General features: G+C 37.4%; 1 protein-coding gene across 1 annotated transcript in view; it reads left to right on the top strand.

Annotated features, from left to right (window-relative positions):
- Nucleotides 1-2,661: 2,661 nt before the first annotated feature.
- Nucleotides 2,662-18,489, top strand: part of nup214 (nucleoporin 214) — a 30,691-nt gene continuing 14,863 nt past the window's right edge. The window contains exons 1-23 of the mRNA XM_037692501.1: nucleotides 2,662-2,808; nucleotides 4,072-4,267; nucleotides 4,359-4,513; nucleotides 4,863-5,061; nucleotides 5,199-5,269; nucleotides 5,359-5,422; nucleotides 5,594-5,697; nucleotides 7,586-7,692; nucleotides 7,831-7,897; nucleotides 8,238-8,361; nucleotides 11,031-11,189; nucleotides 12,463-12,907; nucleotides 12,988-13,115; nucleotides 13,239-13,327; nucleotides 14,182-14,265; nucleotides 15,433-15,582; nucleotides 15,859-16,017; nucleotides 16,139-16,242; nucleotides 16,346-16,525; nucleotides 16,958-17,046; nucleotides 17,116-17,202; nucleotides 17,324-17,644; nucleotides 17,741-17,908. Of these exons, the coding sequence (XP_037548429.1) occupies nucleotides 2,767-2,808; nucleotides 4,072-4,267; nucleotides 4,359-4,513; nucleotides 4,863-5,061; nucleotides 5,199-5,269; nucleotides 5,359-5,422; nucleotides 5,594-5,697; nucleotides 7,586-7,692; nucleotides 7,831-7,897; nucleotides 8,238-8,361; nucleotides 11,031-11,189; nucleotides 12,463-12,907; nucleotides 12,988-13,115; nucleotides 13,239-13,327; nucleotides 14,182-14,265; nucleotides 15,433-15,582; nucleotides 15,859-16,017; nucleotides 16,139-16,242; nucleotides 16,346-16,525; nucleotides 16,958-17,046; nucleotides 17,116-17,202; nucleotides 17,324-17,644; nucleotides 17,741-17,908 (3,292 nt within the window). The 5' untranslated portion in view covers nucleotides 2,662-2,766. The remainder of the gene's footprint in view (nucleotides 2,809-4,071; nucleotides 4,268-4,358; nucleotides 4,514-4,862; nucleotides 5,062-5,198; nucleotides 5,270-5,358; nucleotides 5,423-5,593; nucleotides 5,698-7,585; nucleotides 7,693-7,830; nucleotides 7,898-8,237; nucleotides 8,362-11,030; nucleotides 11,190-12,462; nucleotides 12,908-12,987; nucleotides 13,116-13,238; nucleotides 13,328-14,181; nucleotides 14,266-15,432; nucleotides 15,583-15,858; nucleotides 16,018-16,138; nucleotides 16,243-16,345; nucleotides 16,526-16,957; nucleotides 17,047-17,115; nucleotides 17,203-17,323; nucleotides 17,645-17,740; nucleotides 17,909-18,489) is intronic.

The raw sequence follows: 18,489 nt of genomic DNA, 5'->3' as shown, positions 1-18,489 counted from the left end.
TTGAATACAATGTCACTGATGCTTTGTCAAACCAGTTTGTTCACTTGTCTTCCTCTTTAAATGTCGGCTTCAACCAGTTTGTTTGCTTTTTGATTTGCTTTTGTTGAGGGGTGTGGTCTCTTAAGGTCTGTTTTGATTTCCTTGCACAGGGAAAACGGAGTGAAGTTGCACTATAAGCTGAGAAATTCTTAGAGAATGGCATGGCTAACTTTTGTGAGAGCAAGCTCCATGTAAGGTGACTGAGTGGTAAAGATGGCTTTACATGCCCTGATGCTCAATAATCCAGGTAGATCAATCTAACAAGGTTGAGTCAGGTCCTCTGGGTGGATCCTTTTTTGTTGAAACGTTTCGTCTTTTGTTCAAAATACTTATTGTCCTTCGAAGTACTGAAGTAGCAGTGCCAAGTAAGTCTTATGGATAAAAGACAAACCATTCAACAAAGAAGAATCAGTCCAGAGGACCTGACTCAACCTTGTTAGATGGCTTTACATGATATTTAAATTGAAACGGGGAATCTGCAAACCCCAGATCACAAAAAGCCAGAAATAATGATGAAGGCTGTTGTTTGTAAAACAGTTTTCTCAATGAATTCCTTTGGGCTTCAGAAACCTTACATAGGGCTCAGCTTACCCCCACCGTTACTGTAAAATAAATGAGCACTATTTATTTCGGGGGGGTTTCTTGGAAACTATACATTGATATGCAAAGTGACACTTGTATCATAAAATGCATGCCATTCAGATGCTCACCCTGACCCTATGAAACCTCTGATCTTTATGCACCATGTATTTTATGCTGAATAACTGTCATCACTGTTAACAAGCAATGACTGACGAGTCTTGCGGTGAATGGGGGGCCGTGTGTTTATCATGAGCCCCGGCCTTTTGTTGAATGTTTGCAAAAAGTGTGATCTCCTGTAAAAATGACAGCAAAATACTGACTAGGAGTGGAATACTAACTACCCAATTGAGTGTGCATTTGAATTGTTTGTAGACTCGGAAAAAAAAAATGCACTAAAGGTTTGTATGTGTATGTTTGCAAATTTGAACATAAAGCCAGCACTTTACTTGGAAATGAGAGAAACATCATGAGTGACTAACTGTATGGGCTAAAGAGGAGTAAATGCAACTTTTAAAGCCATGTGTTCAGAGCGCTGACAATCAGAAAAGGGATGAGACCCACAGTGCACTATGGGAGATGTGACAACTCGCTGTGTGTGCTCTTGCTGTTTGCTTTGTCTTTCTTTGGCTTGCTTTGGTCTGCTATAGCTTGCTTTCCAGAATGGAGGGATGTGATGTTATCTTTCTTGGTTATAAGTGTGCGTCTTTGCAGCAAGGACTGACTCAAATCTTGGTGCTTCATGAACAGAGTTGTCTCATGTCGGCATGGACCATGTCTGTCTCGGCTCTGACGTTGGGCTTATAGGAAACCAGAATATGGACAACAATGCAAATGTTAAAAAAAACAAAACAAAAAAAAAGATCTCGTCATGCAACTGTACACCTTGATCACAGTATTGTTCTTCACTATCAGCAGCCTACCTAAATGGGGCAATTCAAGTGTTGATTCTGCTTTATAAAAGAAAAAAATGTTAAAATGTTTATGCGCCTTCTGGCTCCAGCATCAATAATATATAATGGAAATGCAAGTTGCCACTTTTGATGTTGCATAAAAGGCTCTACCTTCCATTCCCGTCATCAGTTTTTAAGTTATGTAGTCCAGGAGTATCTGATTTCTTTAAAATGCAATACAGAAAAAAAAAAGCTGCTTTCTAATAAAAGTCCTTACTTCACCACGCATCAAAGTGGTCAGTGTTTTTTTGTGTCCTTGCTGAAGGGGTGCATTTGGTGATTGTGTTGACATAAAAAAAAATTACTGCACACAGGAGAGAACACCATGTAAGTTTATGTATGTTGAAATGCACAAACACATAAAATTAGGATAAATATTTTAAAGGTATAAAACAAAACTAAAGACAGATTACATCCATCTTTATTGTGAAGTCTTGCTACAAATAAATGCACAAAGTTGAATTAAAAAAATACAGTTTGATCTAATTATGCGTTAATTAATTAAGCGTTTGTAAAAAAAAAAAACGTGTCAGTAAACAGTTTGTATGTAGAGTACCATCATTCATTTTTAAGAATTTTACTAGTCTTACTCTCAAATCTGTTGTGAGATTAATGTAGTTAACTGAGACAAAAAATGTTGTAAATTACCCTTACAGAAATGTATATCTAAATGTTTAGCTCATTCAAGAGCGCTATTCATTCAACCTTTATTTAGACAGGTAAATCCCATTGAGCCTTGAGGACTCCTTTACATAAGAGACCTGATTTCAACAAAGAATTATGACAACAATGGACAACAGTTACAAAAAACAGTCAAAAAGTCATATATTTTATTTATTTTATTTTTTTTACAAATAGGATGGCAATAAAAATGATGCTATGATTTTGTAACAAACTATTGTAACTTAAAAATACTGAACTAATATTTAACTTTTGTAGTGAGCATGCATGTGGACATCCTTTTGTAATGTAAAGTGAGTTTGAATGTTCTGGCTTCTACTCGTCAGCCTTAATGCGATGCGGTCTTCTTTCTGGAAGCTCTGGCATCTGCTTGTTAGCCTAGTTTCTACATCATAAACAGCTGCGTAGCTATCCGCTCATGTAGCCTGTCTAAACTTTGTCTCAGATACTCGTTTTCAAGAAATAAACTAATACAAAAACTATTTAGCATAGACAGTAGCTTCTACTCCTCAAAATGGGCGACGATACGGACACCCCTCCAGAAAGGGAAATGAAGGTTGGCTGTTTTTAATCCCTTGTTATGATAAAGTAGCACGTGAATGCTAAATTCGTCAACTTCCTCTCTACGGTGGTGACTAGCTTAGCTAGTTAGCGAGCTGATTAAGTTCTATGGTTTAGGAAACCTTTCCCTTAGTACCTAATGAAATATATTATGGGCTTTGACAATATCCAGGGACTTGAACACCCGTTTAAATGTTTCACTAAAAGCCGCTGGGACTGTTTCAGCTAGGTTTGTAGCTAGCTATGTGTTAGCACAGTAGCTAACCACGAGTAGGAGTATTTACTGTACTTTCATTTTTGGCTGAAAAGCTGTGTGGAATAAAATCATTAAAATGTATCGTTTTGTTTTACCTCTAGTATCAAAAGCTTGTCACTGTTTGCTCTTTTACGGAGTCACTGACAGTTTTTAATCTTCAGACCCAATAGTCTATATACTATTCAATTGAAAACCTTTTATTAGATTATTCTGTACAATAAAAACAAAACACTAGCATAAAAATACTTAATTACATTTCATAAAACTGAAATATAGTATGTATTAGAGCAGTTTTTCCCAAAACGTTAAGAACTACCATTCTTGTATCAGCTGGTATAATTAAGCTATTATATATTTGCTTTTAACCAGTCAACACAATTTTATACACATTCCTTTGTAAAGCTTAAAAATTAGGAACTATACTTAAAGCGATCATATGACTTGCCTTTTGGCCATTTTAGAGTTTCGACCAAGAATCTAATTGCTTCTTGACATGTCACTTGAAGTTTTTAATTTTGGTTTTACTGCAAGTACGTCACAGAAGAACTAAAATAAATAAATAAAAGGAGCTACATTTATTTATTTTGTACACAGAAAAAATTTAACATGATAACAGTTTAACCAACACAACCAATGTGAGGAAACCAAAACAATATTTCTGAAATCGTAAACTGGAAGATTCCATTTTTGGGAAAAATAGTTTAGAAAATATATGAGTATCGTTAAAACCACAGGTGCATTCCAGAGAAAATCAATAAAACATTTTTTTTCTATTTTAGTTTACTTTTTGTAATATTTGTTTTGTGAAGCATCATGCCTGCTGTTGTATGCATATTGTAGATGTTATTTTTATTTATTTTATTTTTTTAGATCAAATGTGTTTTTTTATGTTTTGTTTATATATCAAGTATTGTGTCCAGGGTTTTGAATTGCTCCTCAGCACAGCTGTAGACACTCCAATATGGCTTCTAATTGGTCACCTGTTTGTGTCATTTGTTTTAGGATTTCCAGTTTCGTCAGATGAAGAAAGTCCAAGTTTTTGAGCCTGCTGACACAATGCCTAAAGACAGATCGAATCTGTTGACCATCTCAAACAAGTTTGGTTTAACATTTGTGGGACTTGACAGAACATTTAAAGTGTACTTAACTCAAGATATTCTTGCTGCTGATAAAGCTGATGGGAACTCTTATGAAGTCGGTAAGAACGTCTATACAGATTCGATTCACTTTTTATCCTCAACGTTACACTGATGGTGTGTAACTTGATACTTATTTTTGGTGTATTTTAGTCAAAGGGATAGCAGCGCTGGCAGAGGTGACTGTGGAGATGACTTTGCACCATTTGGCTCTCAGCTGTGATGAACTCACTCTGTCTGTATGTGGTATAGCTGAGGAGGCGGGTTTGTCCCTTACGTTCTATGACGTCCGGACATTCCTGAACAAGGTAACCATTTTAGTCCATGTGGTTACAATGCTATTATGTATTAAACATTCACTTTTTATTTCAGTTTCTGCTGAGGTCACCAAAACAAACAGACCAGGAAATAAATGGGGGAAAATAATTAGAATCTGTATGCATGTATTTATTAAGTTACTGTTTGATTCACTGATTGCAGTTTGCAAGCATTCTGGCTCACGTAACTTAAAGACAAGCTATAAAATGAAGATGAACAGTACATTAAAAAATAAGTTATCTACACATTTGGAAGTGCCAATTTACAGTTAGCTCTTGCCCAAGTATTTTATTGTCAAACTTATTTTGTCCTATTTCTTACTCTTTTTATTATTTTTAGGCAAACCCCCAAAAGATGCCATTTGCATCTGTGCAGCCAGCTGTGGATGTTGGTACTTTGATGCAGGACCTGAAGTGGAATCCGGTTCATCCGTCCATGTTGGCTGCCTGCTTGTCTGATGGCAGCATGATGATTTTGGATGTTACAGATGTTGTCAAAGTGCAAGCTCAACTACCTGCAACAAGTGGCATCACCTGCAGTAAGTGTCACTTAAAACACAATTTCTGAGGTTTTGAGCTCCTTTTCTTACATTTGGGTCAATTGTATTTTGTTTACTTTTCTTAACAACAAAAAAAGGTTTATAGGCTCAATCATCCTTTTTTTTCCTTAACACAGTTTCCTGGAGTCCAAAAGGAAAGCAGGTTGCTGCAGGGAAAATGAATGCCACAGTCAGTCAGTATACACCAGTGAGTGAACCTAATTCACCACAATGTGAATAAAAAACCTTCCCCTTTCCTGGAAAATTAAAACAAATTCTGTTTTCTCTGTTCAAAAGGCACTAGAGGAAAAAAGAGTCATCCAATGTCCTCACTTTTACACCTCAAATGACCCGGTCAAAGGTAATAAATTAGCTATGAAGATGCTTCTTTTCCCAGGAAATTATCCTTTTTCTTTACATTTTATTAACAACTTAAAATAATGCAGTCGGCATAAAAAATTGGCCTGATCTGAAATAGTTTTGGCTTTCTTCATGTTGCGTTTGTGACTGACATCTGCTTTGTCTCTGCCAGCTCTGGATGTGTTGTGGCTGAGAACGTATGTTTTTGCTGTGGCGTATGCTGCTGCTGACGGGTGTTTGGAGAGACCTCCTGAATTAGTGTTAATTTCCTTACCTGTGAGTACTACAGGCATCCTTTGGTTTATTTCTCGTGAGTTTGATGTTTCATGTCTCATCAAAAAACACTTGGAAGAAATTGTTTCACAAATTTACTTTCGTTCACAATCTGTAATATATATGCACCTGGTTTTATCAACTGTTTCCATTCAAGTCTGCATTGTTTGTTTAGCTCTTATCACATATCAGATTGTCACCAATTCAGTTTATTTATATAGCGCCAAGTCACAACGGAAGTCATCTCAGGACACTGTACAAAAACATTCACATACGTTTTAAAAGCCAATTAGTAAAAGTTATCTATCTAAGGAAGCCAGCAGATTATGTTCAATCTACATTTTGTCACAGTCTCTCATTCTGAGCAAGTATATTGGCAACAGTGGAAAGGAAAAACTCCCTTTTAACAGGAAGAAACCTCCAGCAGAACCAGGCTCCGGACGAGCAGCCAGCTGCTTCAACTGGCTGGGATTTGTGGGGACAGGAAGGAGAAACGAACACAAAATGACAGGTCCAGGTGTACTTTCTATTGGAGGAAAGACAAAAACACATGTGAAGGATAAAAATAATACAAATACGATCAGGTGGAGTACAACAAGTAAAGACAGCAGGAGTGAAGAAATGTGGTCAATTTGTCCTACAGCAGTCTAAGCCTTTAAAAGCATAACTAAGGGATAGCACAGGGAACCCAAACCCACTCTAACTATAGGATTTATCAAAAAGGAAAAACTTAAGCCTTATTTTCAAAGTAGACACGATGTCAGCCTCACAGACAGACACTGGAAGTTGGTTCCACAAGAGAAGAGTCTGATAACTGACAGCTCTGCCTTCCATTCTACTTTTGGATACTCTAGGAACCATAAGTAAACCTGCAGTCTGAGAGCGAAGTGCTCTGTTAGAAAAGTGTGGAACAATAAGATTGGTAATACAAGATTAGTTTTTCTGCATCATTTTTGGACGAGATGTTTCTAATTTTAGTGATATTACGCAGGTAGAGGATAGCGGTCCTGGTAACTTTTTTTAATGTGGGAGTTAAAATGCATATCCTGATCAAAAATAACACCAAGGTCTTTTACATTAGAACTGGAGGCCAGATTAATGCCATCCAGAGAAAGTGAAAAGCTGCAAAGATTATTCCTAAAATGCTCAGGTCCAAAAACCACAACCTTTGTCTTTAAAAGCAGAAAATTAAGTCATATACTGTAGGTTTGTATGTCTTTAAGATATGCTTGCAATCTAAGTAATTGATTGGATTCATCGAGTTACATGGTCAAATATAAATGAGTGTCATCAGCATAACAATGAAAATTTATCCCATGCTGTTTGATAACGTTACCTAATTCATGCATGTATAAAGTAAGGAGTCCAAGTACTGAACCCTGAGGAACTCCGTGATTAACGTTTGTGTATAAATAAGATTCATTATTTACATTTACAAACTGGACTGTATCAAATAAATATGATTTAAACTATTTTAGAGCCGTCCTGTAATCCCAATATCATATTCAAGCCTCTGTAGTAAAATATTGTGATCATCTGTATCAAATGCAGCACTGAGGTCTAACAGGACCAGTATAGACACAAGTCCTTTGTCTGAAGCCATGAGAATACCATTAGTAACTTTCACCAGTGCAGTTTCTGTGCTATGATGAGCTCTAAACCCACTTCAAAGAACATGCCATCTTTATCAGTACAGCTTCATTAAAAAAAATAGTCCTTGTTCTTTTTAAATTAGCTGCAGTATGAAAAATTAAAATGTTAGCCCAGCACTCCATCTGATTTATATTCATTGTTTGTGGTGGTATACTTTATTCTATAACCTGCCTGTGTCTTATCAACCGCATTAGTAAGTGCAAATGCTAATTCCATATACGTTATTTAATATTTACAGAAAAAGGATGAAAAGGTGGAGACCAAGTATCTCAGTTTTGGTGACTGTGTGTTTAACAGCAACGCGGAGCGACAGCATCACTACTTCCTAAGTCACATAGAGGACTGGTAAAAATTAACACAGTTTATAGCCTTACAATGAAATGTATAATTTATTCTGTTTTTATTTTTAAGTTTTTGTTTTTGTAATTTTAATTTATTTTAAAATTGACAGTAAGCTTTTGTTTTCTTTATTCTTTTTTCAAGGGATCTTTTGTTTGTGGCATCAGCAGCTTCTATTGAGGTCAACGTGATGTCACGACAGGATGATAAGGTGTGTAACTTTGGGGTTATTAAACCGTTGTGTCTTACAATTAGAAAACATCTGAATAACTTTTTTTCAACTGTTTTATTGGACTGAGTGTCAAATACAGCTTTATATCTGTTCTATAAATAAGAATTAACTCGAAAGATTTTTAAAAGTGAATTTAAAATACTGGTTATCACACTGAATTTAATTTTTTTAAGAAGTTGGGCCAACTTGAGAAGCCAAATGTATAAAATGTTTTAAATGTGTAGTGTTACTAATTGGTTGCTGAGGGTTTAGTTGATTCTCTGACTGTAATATGTGTACGCCAACTGTCCTGGTTGACCATGTTGTGGTTTTTTTTTAGGTGTGGGAACTTTGGCTTCTTGAGGATGCAAGTAGAGCAGAACTTCCTGTGACTGAGACAAGTGAAGACACACTGCCTCTTGGATTAGCTGTAGACTTCACCAGCCAGCAGGAGATCCACATCAGTAAGTGTGCTCATCTTTCAGATTACATGCTCTCTTCACCTGACTGAGCAGAAGTTACCTATGCTTTAGCATAATCCAAATTCAGGGAAGTCTGTTTGGTAATCCAGAATTGGTTTGGTTCAGCATTTCGACTACAAGGAGACAGTGACATTGACAAAAAGACAAAGAGAAAGAACTGGAAGTGGTGGAAATAAAGATGTTGAGGTTTTCCTTAGGAGTGACAAGGATGGAGAAGATTAGGAATGAGATCATCAGAGGTACAGCACAGGTTGAACAACTGGGAGATAAAGTTAGAGGCCAGACTGAGATGGTTTGGACATGTCCAGAGGAGGGACAGTGGGTATATTGGTAGAAGGATGTTAGAAATGCAGCTGCCAGGAAAAAAAGAGGAAGGCCAGAGAGACATATGGATGCAGTTAGAGAGGACATGGAGGTGGAGTGAGGACGGAGAATACAGAGGACAGAGTGAGATGGAGGAGGATGACTCACTGTGGCGACCCCTGAAGAGGGAAAAGCTGAAAGAAGAAGTAGCATTTGCTGAGATGCTTACACTCCTGATGAAGTCTCTCAATTGTTATCTTTATTTTGATACCAAGACTGTTTAAAGTTTGTATGTAATTTCTGAAAAACACTTTATTTTATTTGGGCGTGGTATTTTCCAGCAGGGACTTCAATGAAACCCCTTGGGGCTTAAGAGGGTAAACGTTATTAAATGTGCAGAAGAGGGTTTTATACCACCAGACAAACGTTTACTTTATATAAAACAATTTTATCACCAGCCTTGTCAAATCTTCTTCAGTGTTGCAAATACATTTTATTTGTGAAACAGGCCAATTGGCACATGGATTTCAAATGGAAACTTATCTGCCCTCAAAATTGTATTTTGATCTGTGGCTTTTTTGCTAGACAGTATTACGTTAGTCTTTTTGTTTTCCATTTTTATTTTTTCAAAGTCAAGAATGTTTATTTTCTATTGTATCTATTTCAAAGACAATTTCAGACTTTTACTGGTGTTTAAGTATTAAAATGCAGTTACTTGAAAGTTGGGATATTTAATTTCGTCTTGTTTTGTCTTGTCCTGCTTTAAATTATCTACTCCCTTCATATTCAGTATTTTTTGAACCCTCATCTGTTGATCAGATGAATCTGAATCCATCAGGATGCTCTGTGCATGCAGCTTCCACTGCAGTGCTGTATAGCCATACGTGTAAAGAATAGTGATAAGCTATTGTCTCTGTGCACTGTTTTCATCTTAACCAGCCCAGTCTGCCAGACATTCACGTAGAGCTGCTGTCTCATCACATCTCCTTGTTTTCTCCAAGAACTCCCTCCCTTTTGTCGTGGTGGGGGGGGGGGGGGGGGGGGGGGGGGCACATTGAGAAACATTATGAGACGACTGTAGTCTCATTAAAACTTTGATCCAAAGTGAGGCATTATGTAGGCAAAGGGGGAAGTAACAACAGAATTATCTGCGGAGGAAATTAAATGAACTCATTAAAATTGCTCAGACAAGCTAGAGGACTCTAACAAACAACAAAGCCCAGACAATCCTGTTGCAGAATGCTGATGAGATTTACTGTGTTCTGATTTTCTTTTGTCTTTTTTCGTCCTCTCTCCTTTCTTCTCAGGACATTTTCAGGCTTTACTTTGATAGCTAAAAGCACTAGCGTTTGGACTTTTGTTGTCTGTTTTTATTCTTTTTATATTTTGATTTTTGAAGAACTTTAAATCACCATTTCCTAAATTAGCATTTTCCTGTGTGTTCTGTATGCATAGGTTTGAAAGTCTGCAGAGTGACGTTAAGCTGAAATATGAAGTGTTTGTTGCACTTGGAATCTAAATGTAAGCTGCAAGTTGGTTAAAATGGTGTCCATTAGCCAACCACAGCCCCGCACTGAGAAAGAGCAGCATTTGCTGTTTTCCCCAGAGTATTTCTTTTTCCTTTTTTTATATTTCTGAGAAGATGAGTATCAGCTCTAGCTAATGAATATTTAATATGGATTATAAATCCTACAGTTTTGTTTTTCACTGTAAATGTTGGTTTAGACTTGATTTTTGCCATTTGAACTGTAGCCCACAGCAAGATTTTAGAAAGTGCAGAAAAGTGGGTGTGAGGAGCAGAAAAAGGTTTGAGGGTTTGGCAAGAAGAGGAAGGGAGTGGGATGTGTTTTACCAAATGAGGCATCTTAAGACCGTTTTAAACATAAATGCAGAGTTCAGATGGATTTTTTTTTTTATTGTTTATTTTTTGGTAACTAAACATTTGGCCAAAAGAGCCAAAGTCAGGAGATATACACCACTAAAATGCAGCGTGTCGATTTTTTTCTGCCGTTTGTTTTACTTTAAAAGGAAAAATACATTGTTTTCTAATGAGCAAGCATGGTCTACAAATAACACTAGCTCTTCTTTCTGTGTATATGTATTAGTTTAAAGCATAGAACTAAGCATAGGATCAGACAAATTTATTCATATCCATTGTTCATTCGATCTTAGACTGTTTATTTTTTTAATAATTTTTTTAACCGTACATCTAAAAGATTCCCCTTGACTCTTTATGCAAGGTTGCAAATCATGGTAAGGTAAAATAAATAAAATGGATTGTTTGTGTTTAAAATAAATAAATAAATTCATTGGAATAATATGCATCCATGTTTTCTTCCTGCACAAAGCTGACGAGAAGACATTGCCGCCAGCACCCATCATGCTGATGCTGTCTACGGAGGGGTTACTCTGCCCATTTGCTCTTCTCAACCTAAATCCTGGGGTCAAACAGCTGGTCTCACCCTCTACTATCCTCGCCTTGGAAGGAGAGAGAGTGCCAAAGCCAGGTGAGAAGACCAGTAAGCTATACACGCCATTGTTGATTTGGTAATTGTTAGGTGTGCACAGATTGCAGTTTTCTGGCCGATCACCGATTTCCAAAAAGCTTGACCTGCCAATTCCGATTTTGGCTGATACCGATTTTGTTTTATAAGCGACACTGTCAGGTGTTATAAGGTCACAATGTCAATTTTCCAATATTATTTTATTGAAAAACATATCCTTGAACAACATCCTAGAAACAATACAAACTTGTTTTAAATGGCCATGATGTAGTGCTCTGAAATATAAATGAAGTTCAGGCGATTGTTGTTAAAACGAACAACAAAAAATTGGTAAAATTGGTTTCTCATGCAAATGTCGGCCGATTTCCCAAAATTAAGGAAATCGGGGCCAATAAATCGGTGCACCCCTAGTAATTGTTCCCGCTAGTTTCTGAAGTGTAGCAAAAAGGGATCGCCTCCCTTTATGACCTATTCTAATTATTCATTTGATTTTTATTCACATTTGGGTTATTTTTGTACTAAACTCTGTAAAAGGCTAATTCATTTTCTTTACTAGTAACCTATAATGACTGGAAATTTCCTGTAATTACACATTCTATCCTCAAGTGTTGATCAGATAAACCAAAAGTGAAAAAAATTAATAATCTAAATATTGTTGATGAATCCAATTGATCTGATGCCCATAATAAAAGCTTTAATGTGTAATGAAGTGAGAAGAAGTATCTTTTGTTTGCCAAGATGTCATGTTGCTTGGTGCAAAGCCATTTGAAAGCATGAGAATAAATGGTCACAACATAAATACATCTCTAATGGACACTTTAAGTTTAAATTTTTGGTGCCTTTATTTGGTTTCCACTTGTCAAATAAATGAGTATATTTCCCTCCTTAAACTTATCCAAACGTTTTCAACAGTTACCATTCTTAATATTGTTTTACACAAGTTTTCATTATGCTAAAAAAATTGAGGTTTTAATAAAACTGAATTTAAAAATGTGATCAGAATTGTTTTTTGGCCTGTTACAGTAGTTTTGTTTTGAACAAAAAAGAAAGTACTGGTAATCTTATCCGTTCAATCTGTTGAACCATCTATTTACTCATCCAAACTAATTACAAGGAAACTCAACAGCATTTTACAAACTCATTTAAATAAATATGGCTGCAGTATTTAATGCGTAAAAGCAAACTGTTCCACATTCTAGGCCTAATCCATCTTCTTGTCCAGATGACTTCTTCAGCATTTGATGAGGTTTAATGAAAGTATTTTTTCTGTTCGCAGGTTCTTTGGCAACCCAGCCAGCCAAACCTGCTGCCTACGTTCCATCTGCTCCAGCATCATTCCCAAACCTTGGATTTCCTTCTACTACTGCTTTTAGCCTGTCAGCCCCTGCTGCCTCTTCCTCCCCTGCAGCCCCATTCAGTTTTGTTTCTACAGCGCCTGCGTCTTCGTCGGGGTTTTCCTTTTCAATTCCAACCACTTTCTCCACCACCTTGGCCCCTTCAGCCCCTTCAGCGTTCTCCTTGGGGGGATCTGCGCCTTTTGGCTCTGGGCCCTCAAGCTTCTCGTTCGCTTCCAAACCTCCCTCTGAAACTCCCTCCGCGCTCTCAGCATTTTCCCTCAGCACCCCTTCCATCAAACCCCTGCCAGCAGCAGCCCCAGCTTCAACACCTCAGGGTTTTTCCACTGCGTCACCACCTACTATCAAATTAAACCTAAATGAGAGGTACTGTGATGTACAAAATTTAGGATTGAGATATGGGAGGTGAAATACAGATACTATGAACCGTTTTGCTCTTTCTTAAGGTTTTCACCAGTGGAGACTCCAGCACCAGCTTTCTCATTTGGTTCCAGCCTACCCAAACCTGCCATTTCCAGTTCCAGCAGCGTGAGCGCTGCTTCACTCCCATCCGCCAAGTTACCAGCTGGATTAGGTAAGGAAGTCCAAAGTTCATGTACTTGTTACTCTGATTTATTATTTTTGTCAAGTTGTTGGTAAAATCTGAAAGACAGTACTCATGACATTATCTTACTGTTACAATAACTTTTTTTTTTAGCCCCAGTGCGCCCTGTTCAGACCAGCATACCTACCAATATTGTGCAGAAACCTGCTCCTGCTGCACAAACTCGTGTCCAAACTCCACAGGTATTTTCTGTTTGTTGTTTAAAAAAAATCCATTAATTGAATTTCTTGGTTGTGTTTATTTGTGATTTTCATAACGTGCCCCAAATTATGTCAGTTGATCAAAAGTTTTGCTGAAATTCTGAGAAAGGACAAAAACTATTTGCAATACTAAAATAACAAAAATTGTTTGATTGACTTGTGTCCACTACAGACCTTTATGTCTTGCCTGGGAATTAAAGTTTTAAAGCTTCTGAAATAAATGTTCATTTATCTAACAAATTTTAAATATGATCAAAATTATTGTATTTGATCAAATAAAATTTGACTAAAATGATTAAATAAAAAGACACAAGATGATGAGTCTTTCGCTATTAATGTTTTAACAAAAAACATATTCATACCTCATCGTAGTTCCCATGGCAAAACTTTTCTTTCCTATCCCAAACAGTGTTTTTGGTTCGTTAATCAGTCTTTTGTCGCATGGGTCACTGTTGTATTGCTGCAGTCTGCCTATTTTGGCTGCAGGTTTTGTATTTTTGAACAGTAAAGCTGTCCAAAGGCACATTTCTCAGCAGATCTTTTTTAGGTATTTTGACTGTTTACTTTGGTGTCCACTGAAATGATGAAAGCAAAGAATAATCAACAAATAGGAAATTCTCAGTTGCTACAAAACTGTTAGTAGTTACCAATAGCAAGAAAGAGAAACCAAAACTTCATATAGAAAGGTTAAAAAAGTGCAGGTTTTTTGGTTGTCCAAAATGTTATATTTATTCGTTATTTATTTATTTGAAACTGTAAACTGTACTGCTTTATTTGTTTGTTTGTTTGTTTGTTGTTAGCTGTGAATATCAAGTGTTTATCATTTCTGAATGCAGGCAGCTGTTAGCATGAAGGGTACGGAGAAGCCGCTACAACAAAAGAGAGAGACTGATCCCATTATGACTGGTATATTGGAGGAGGTAAGACAAATAAGTAAATTCTGAACAGATATTTACAAATCTTAAGTTTTCTAATGTTTAACTCCTTAAGATTGAACCGGTTGAGTACCGTATTTTTCGGCCTGTAAGTTGCGTTTTTTGCATAATTTCCATGCCCTGCGACTTATACGCCTTAACAACTTATTTATGGATGTTTTCTCATATTTATAAACCAATTTTTGGCTGAGATATGACAGTTTTCATTCATTCTGACTGAAAATATTGAACACTACCATTTTCAGCAGCTAGATGGCACTCGAGTAGTATGGCATGCCATTGTGTCATGTAATAGGTAAAAGTGCTATTAATGACAATCGGCTTGCCATAGACTGCCACTTTCGTCCAGCTCGCCAGGAGCAATCATCAAATCAGTGTCATTTCGCTGCACTGCCCCGGCAAAATGCAGTTAATTTGACCATTAAAGTGCATTTATTAAGTAAAAGTTCAACTGAGATGCACCTTTGCTATAAAGTCGAGCAAACAAATAATAGTTTTTTGGTGGTTATCTTGTTAAATTTTAAAGAAATGCACAGCGACTCGTCCCTCTGAGTGCTCCCGCGGCCACAAATTCGTTTTTGAAATTCAGCTGATTTGACCATCAAAGTGCACTTATTAAGGAAAAGTTAAACTGACACACATCTTTGCTATAATTTTGAGCAAACAAATAATTGTTTTTAAGTGTTGATCTTGTTAAATTCAAGTTAAAGTCCTCCCGTGCACGCTCTCGCGGCCGCCATTTGACAGTCAATCGATTTTTTTGGCGCAACACTGGTCCACATTTCCGGGTTGTCAGCGGTGACACGTAACAAACACGACGCGTCAGCGGTGATGCGTAATAGATGCGACTTGTACGGTGAAGCGACTTATTTATGGATTTTCCACGTTATTAGACATATTTGGACTGATGCGACTTATAGGTTGGTGCGACGTGTACGGCGGGAAATACGGTAATAGGATGAAAAATGATCAATGTCTAGCCTGGCACTAAAAATACTGATTATTAAATTAATAGTCTATTAAAATGGACAAATATCCTAATATACTTCAATTAATAAGAAACTGCATTAAGATACAATTTTTAATTACCCAAAATATGTTTGGAAAGTCTGTCCTCAGTTTGTGTGGAAACTAAGCCTCTCTTGTCCTCAGATTGCGCACTTCCAGAAGGAATTGGACGAACTGAAGGCTCGCAGTGCAAAAGCTGACTTTAAGCTTGGCACCAACGATGAGATGAAGGAGCTGAGAAAAGAGTCGGAGGAGCTTCATATTTTCACCTTGGAGATCAAAGAAACTACAGAGGTAAGATCTCTGTGTACAAAAACACTCTTCAGACAAATCCCAACTCTTATTCAGAATCCAAGGATTTCTGAAGAACAAATTTGTTGTTACTCTACAATAACGGGATGATATTTACTCTACCGTGGGTTCCATCTTTTTTTCTTAGAGAAAAATACACAAATGGGTTTTTGCAAAAGTGTTTTTAACTAACTGTGATTTATAAAATTCTCAAATCGGAAACTTCCAGTAGAGCAAATCGTTGAAAGTTCTCCACATATATTTTCTCCCAATTCAAAGTCTCTCCATGGGGACATTGGTACACTGAAGACCACTTTACTGGAGGGCTTTGCTAGTGCAGAAGATGCTAAGACCCAGAGTGAGCTGAGCAAAGACAGAAACTACAGACAGCTGCTGTACAAAAAGCCTCTGGATCCACGCAGTGAGGAACAACTCAAGGTGAGACGTGGAAAAACAACTGGACTCGTTTCCAAAAGTACTCGTCACCTGCACACTCTTTCATTTTTACTCCCAATACGTTATTAATTATTGCTTTTGTTGTGTTTTTGTCTTTACTCAGGAGATTCGTAGACTCTACCAATATGTTACTTTTGCTGTAGAGGATGTTAATGACGTATTGGACGTAGAATGGGAGAAACATCTGGAGAAGAAGAAAAAACAGAAGTGAGTTAAAACCATTGATGATCATTACAGCTGTTTTGGTATCTCAGTGGTTGGTGTGTATAATTTGTTAATAATAATAACAAAATGCGTCTGTTCTTCACAGACACATGGTTGTGCCCGGCCGTGAGGGTCTGTTCACTACACTGTCCAACAACCTGTACATCATCAACCAGCAGAAGAGCACACTGGATCATCTGGTTCAAGATCTCACCTCGCTGCGCCTCTACAGCAAAACGGCCACGCCTTCAAAAAAACAAGATGCTACCACTGCAACCACAGCTGGGTAGGGACTGACAAAGAAATTGTTAGAAGAGGAAACTCACTTCTGTAATATATGGAACATTTTGGTGATTTAACTCAAATGATCAGATTTGGGGAGACTTTCTGTAATTTATTTTCTTTAAATAAGCTAAAATATGAAGGGACAATCGTACTGAAAAGGTCAAAGGGCGTTATTAGAGATCAGCATGTTAACTTCTCTCTGAGTACCTCAAAGAAACACAAGGTCTGGTCTAATTGGTATAAAATTCATGCCTTTTTTCAGTAAACTAAAACTCCTATATCATTGATGGAGGTAAAATTTACTGGTCTGTAAAAAGTCTTAAAACTTGCACGTTTTTTGTTATAGCCTGTACAAAATGTAAATGTTTTCCATTTCCTTCACTTTCTTTAGGTAAAGTTGGTCATGGTTAACATTTTGTTTCGGTTCTTTCAGTTTGGAAACTGAGCTCGAGAGTTTAAAGAGTGCATTGCTGAAAGCCAGGCTGGATGATACCCCTCCTAAAACAAAAGCCAAATCTCCAGGTATCTATTGTTGGACTTGTTTTTAATAAAATAAAAAAAGTAAGATGCTAACACTGGTTGTTCCTCCAGCTGTCAAGGTATCACCAGCTAAACAGTCCCAGCTGCGCAACTTCCTGTCAAAGGGACAGATGCCTCCTGTGCGCTCAACTGCACCAGGTACAACTAAAATTTCTGGTTGCACAAAAGGTTCAAGTTTGTCTTTAGTTAATAAAGCTTGTCAGAATTTATTAAGAGTACATTTTAACATTACAATTAACTAAATAAATCTCTTTTCCAGCCAACTTGTCTCGTTCGGCCTTCCTTTCTCCTAAATACTACGAGGATCTGGATGATGTGAGCTCGACGTCTTCCCTGTCCCAGTCTCTGGAGCCCCACCCGCCTCACTTGGAGCTGGAAGAGGAGGAACTGCAGCCACTACATCCTTTATCTGTGACTGCCTTGGCTCCAGCATTAACCACCCCCCGCCACCCCACAGTTGTAAGGACCCCCTCTATCCAACCAGGCTTTGGAGCCATCCAGTCCACTCCTCTGTCCTCAGTCACAAAGATTCACCCAGTACCAGGTGTGGGCTTTGGACTCAGTCCTATTGCTAGCCCTGGTAAGTAACTATTCACATGGAAATCATCAAATAATTCATTTTTATTAAGTAAGAGTGTATATCCTAAATACTGCAACTTTTTTATGATTACTTTAGTTCCAACCAACAAGATGAACCTCAGTGGGGCTGAAAGCACAGCTCTTGCCACAAAGACGGTAAAACATGGAGCTCCACCAGCAGAGAGAACAATACCTGTCACCATCTCTGCCCAGCAGGCTGCAGCCACTGCTGCGCTGCGCAGACAAATGGCAAATCAGAAAACAGGTAGAAACAATCAAATCATTATACTGATCTCACTTAAAACTCTGGGTTTATCTGCATTGATACACTATTTTACAAATGTTCTGCTCTCCAGTTTGAGTCTGTTTAAATAGGTGTACATTAATAATCCCAGCCCGTAGAATTGCCTGATATGATGTTGACCTCTTTACATCGTTACTAATGCACTCGTTTTATTCCAGATGATTAGTAGTTAACTGGCGTCGACAGGTTTCAAACAGTTTTAGTTTTTTTCAGGTTGATTGTGTGCAGCACTGACTCGCAACAAGAATCTCACTGCGCTCAGCAGTAAAAGTGTAGTTCAAGTCCAGCTAGTTGTATGAAATATAGTTTATATCTTTCAGTTCAGTTAATGATGTATAACCGCTGCAAAAATCATATTTTCCTGCGCTGAAAACCCAACGATGAAAGTCAGATAGAACAAAATAACATGTGAGATCAAATAAAGTATTTTTGAATTGAATTGAATTGAAATAGACATGCGTGAAGTGTTTCTGGGTTCCTTAGAACTGGAACAGAAATATGTTCAAATCTTCATGCAATCTGTGATTTTAGACCTTTCTCAG

The sequence above is a fragment of the Nematolebias whitei genome, chromosome 18 (genome assembly GCF_014905685.2).
Source record: "Nematolebias whitei isolate Nwh7 chromosome 18, NemWhi1, whole genome shotgun sequence".
Lineage (NCBI taxonomy): Eukaryota > Metazoa > Chordata > Actinopteri > Cyprinodontiformes > Rivulidae > Nematolebias > Nematolebias whitei.
This window is presented reverse-complemented; position numbering and strand designations above follow the sequence as displayed.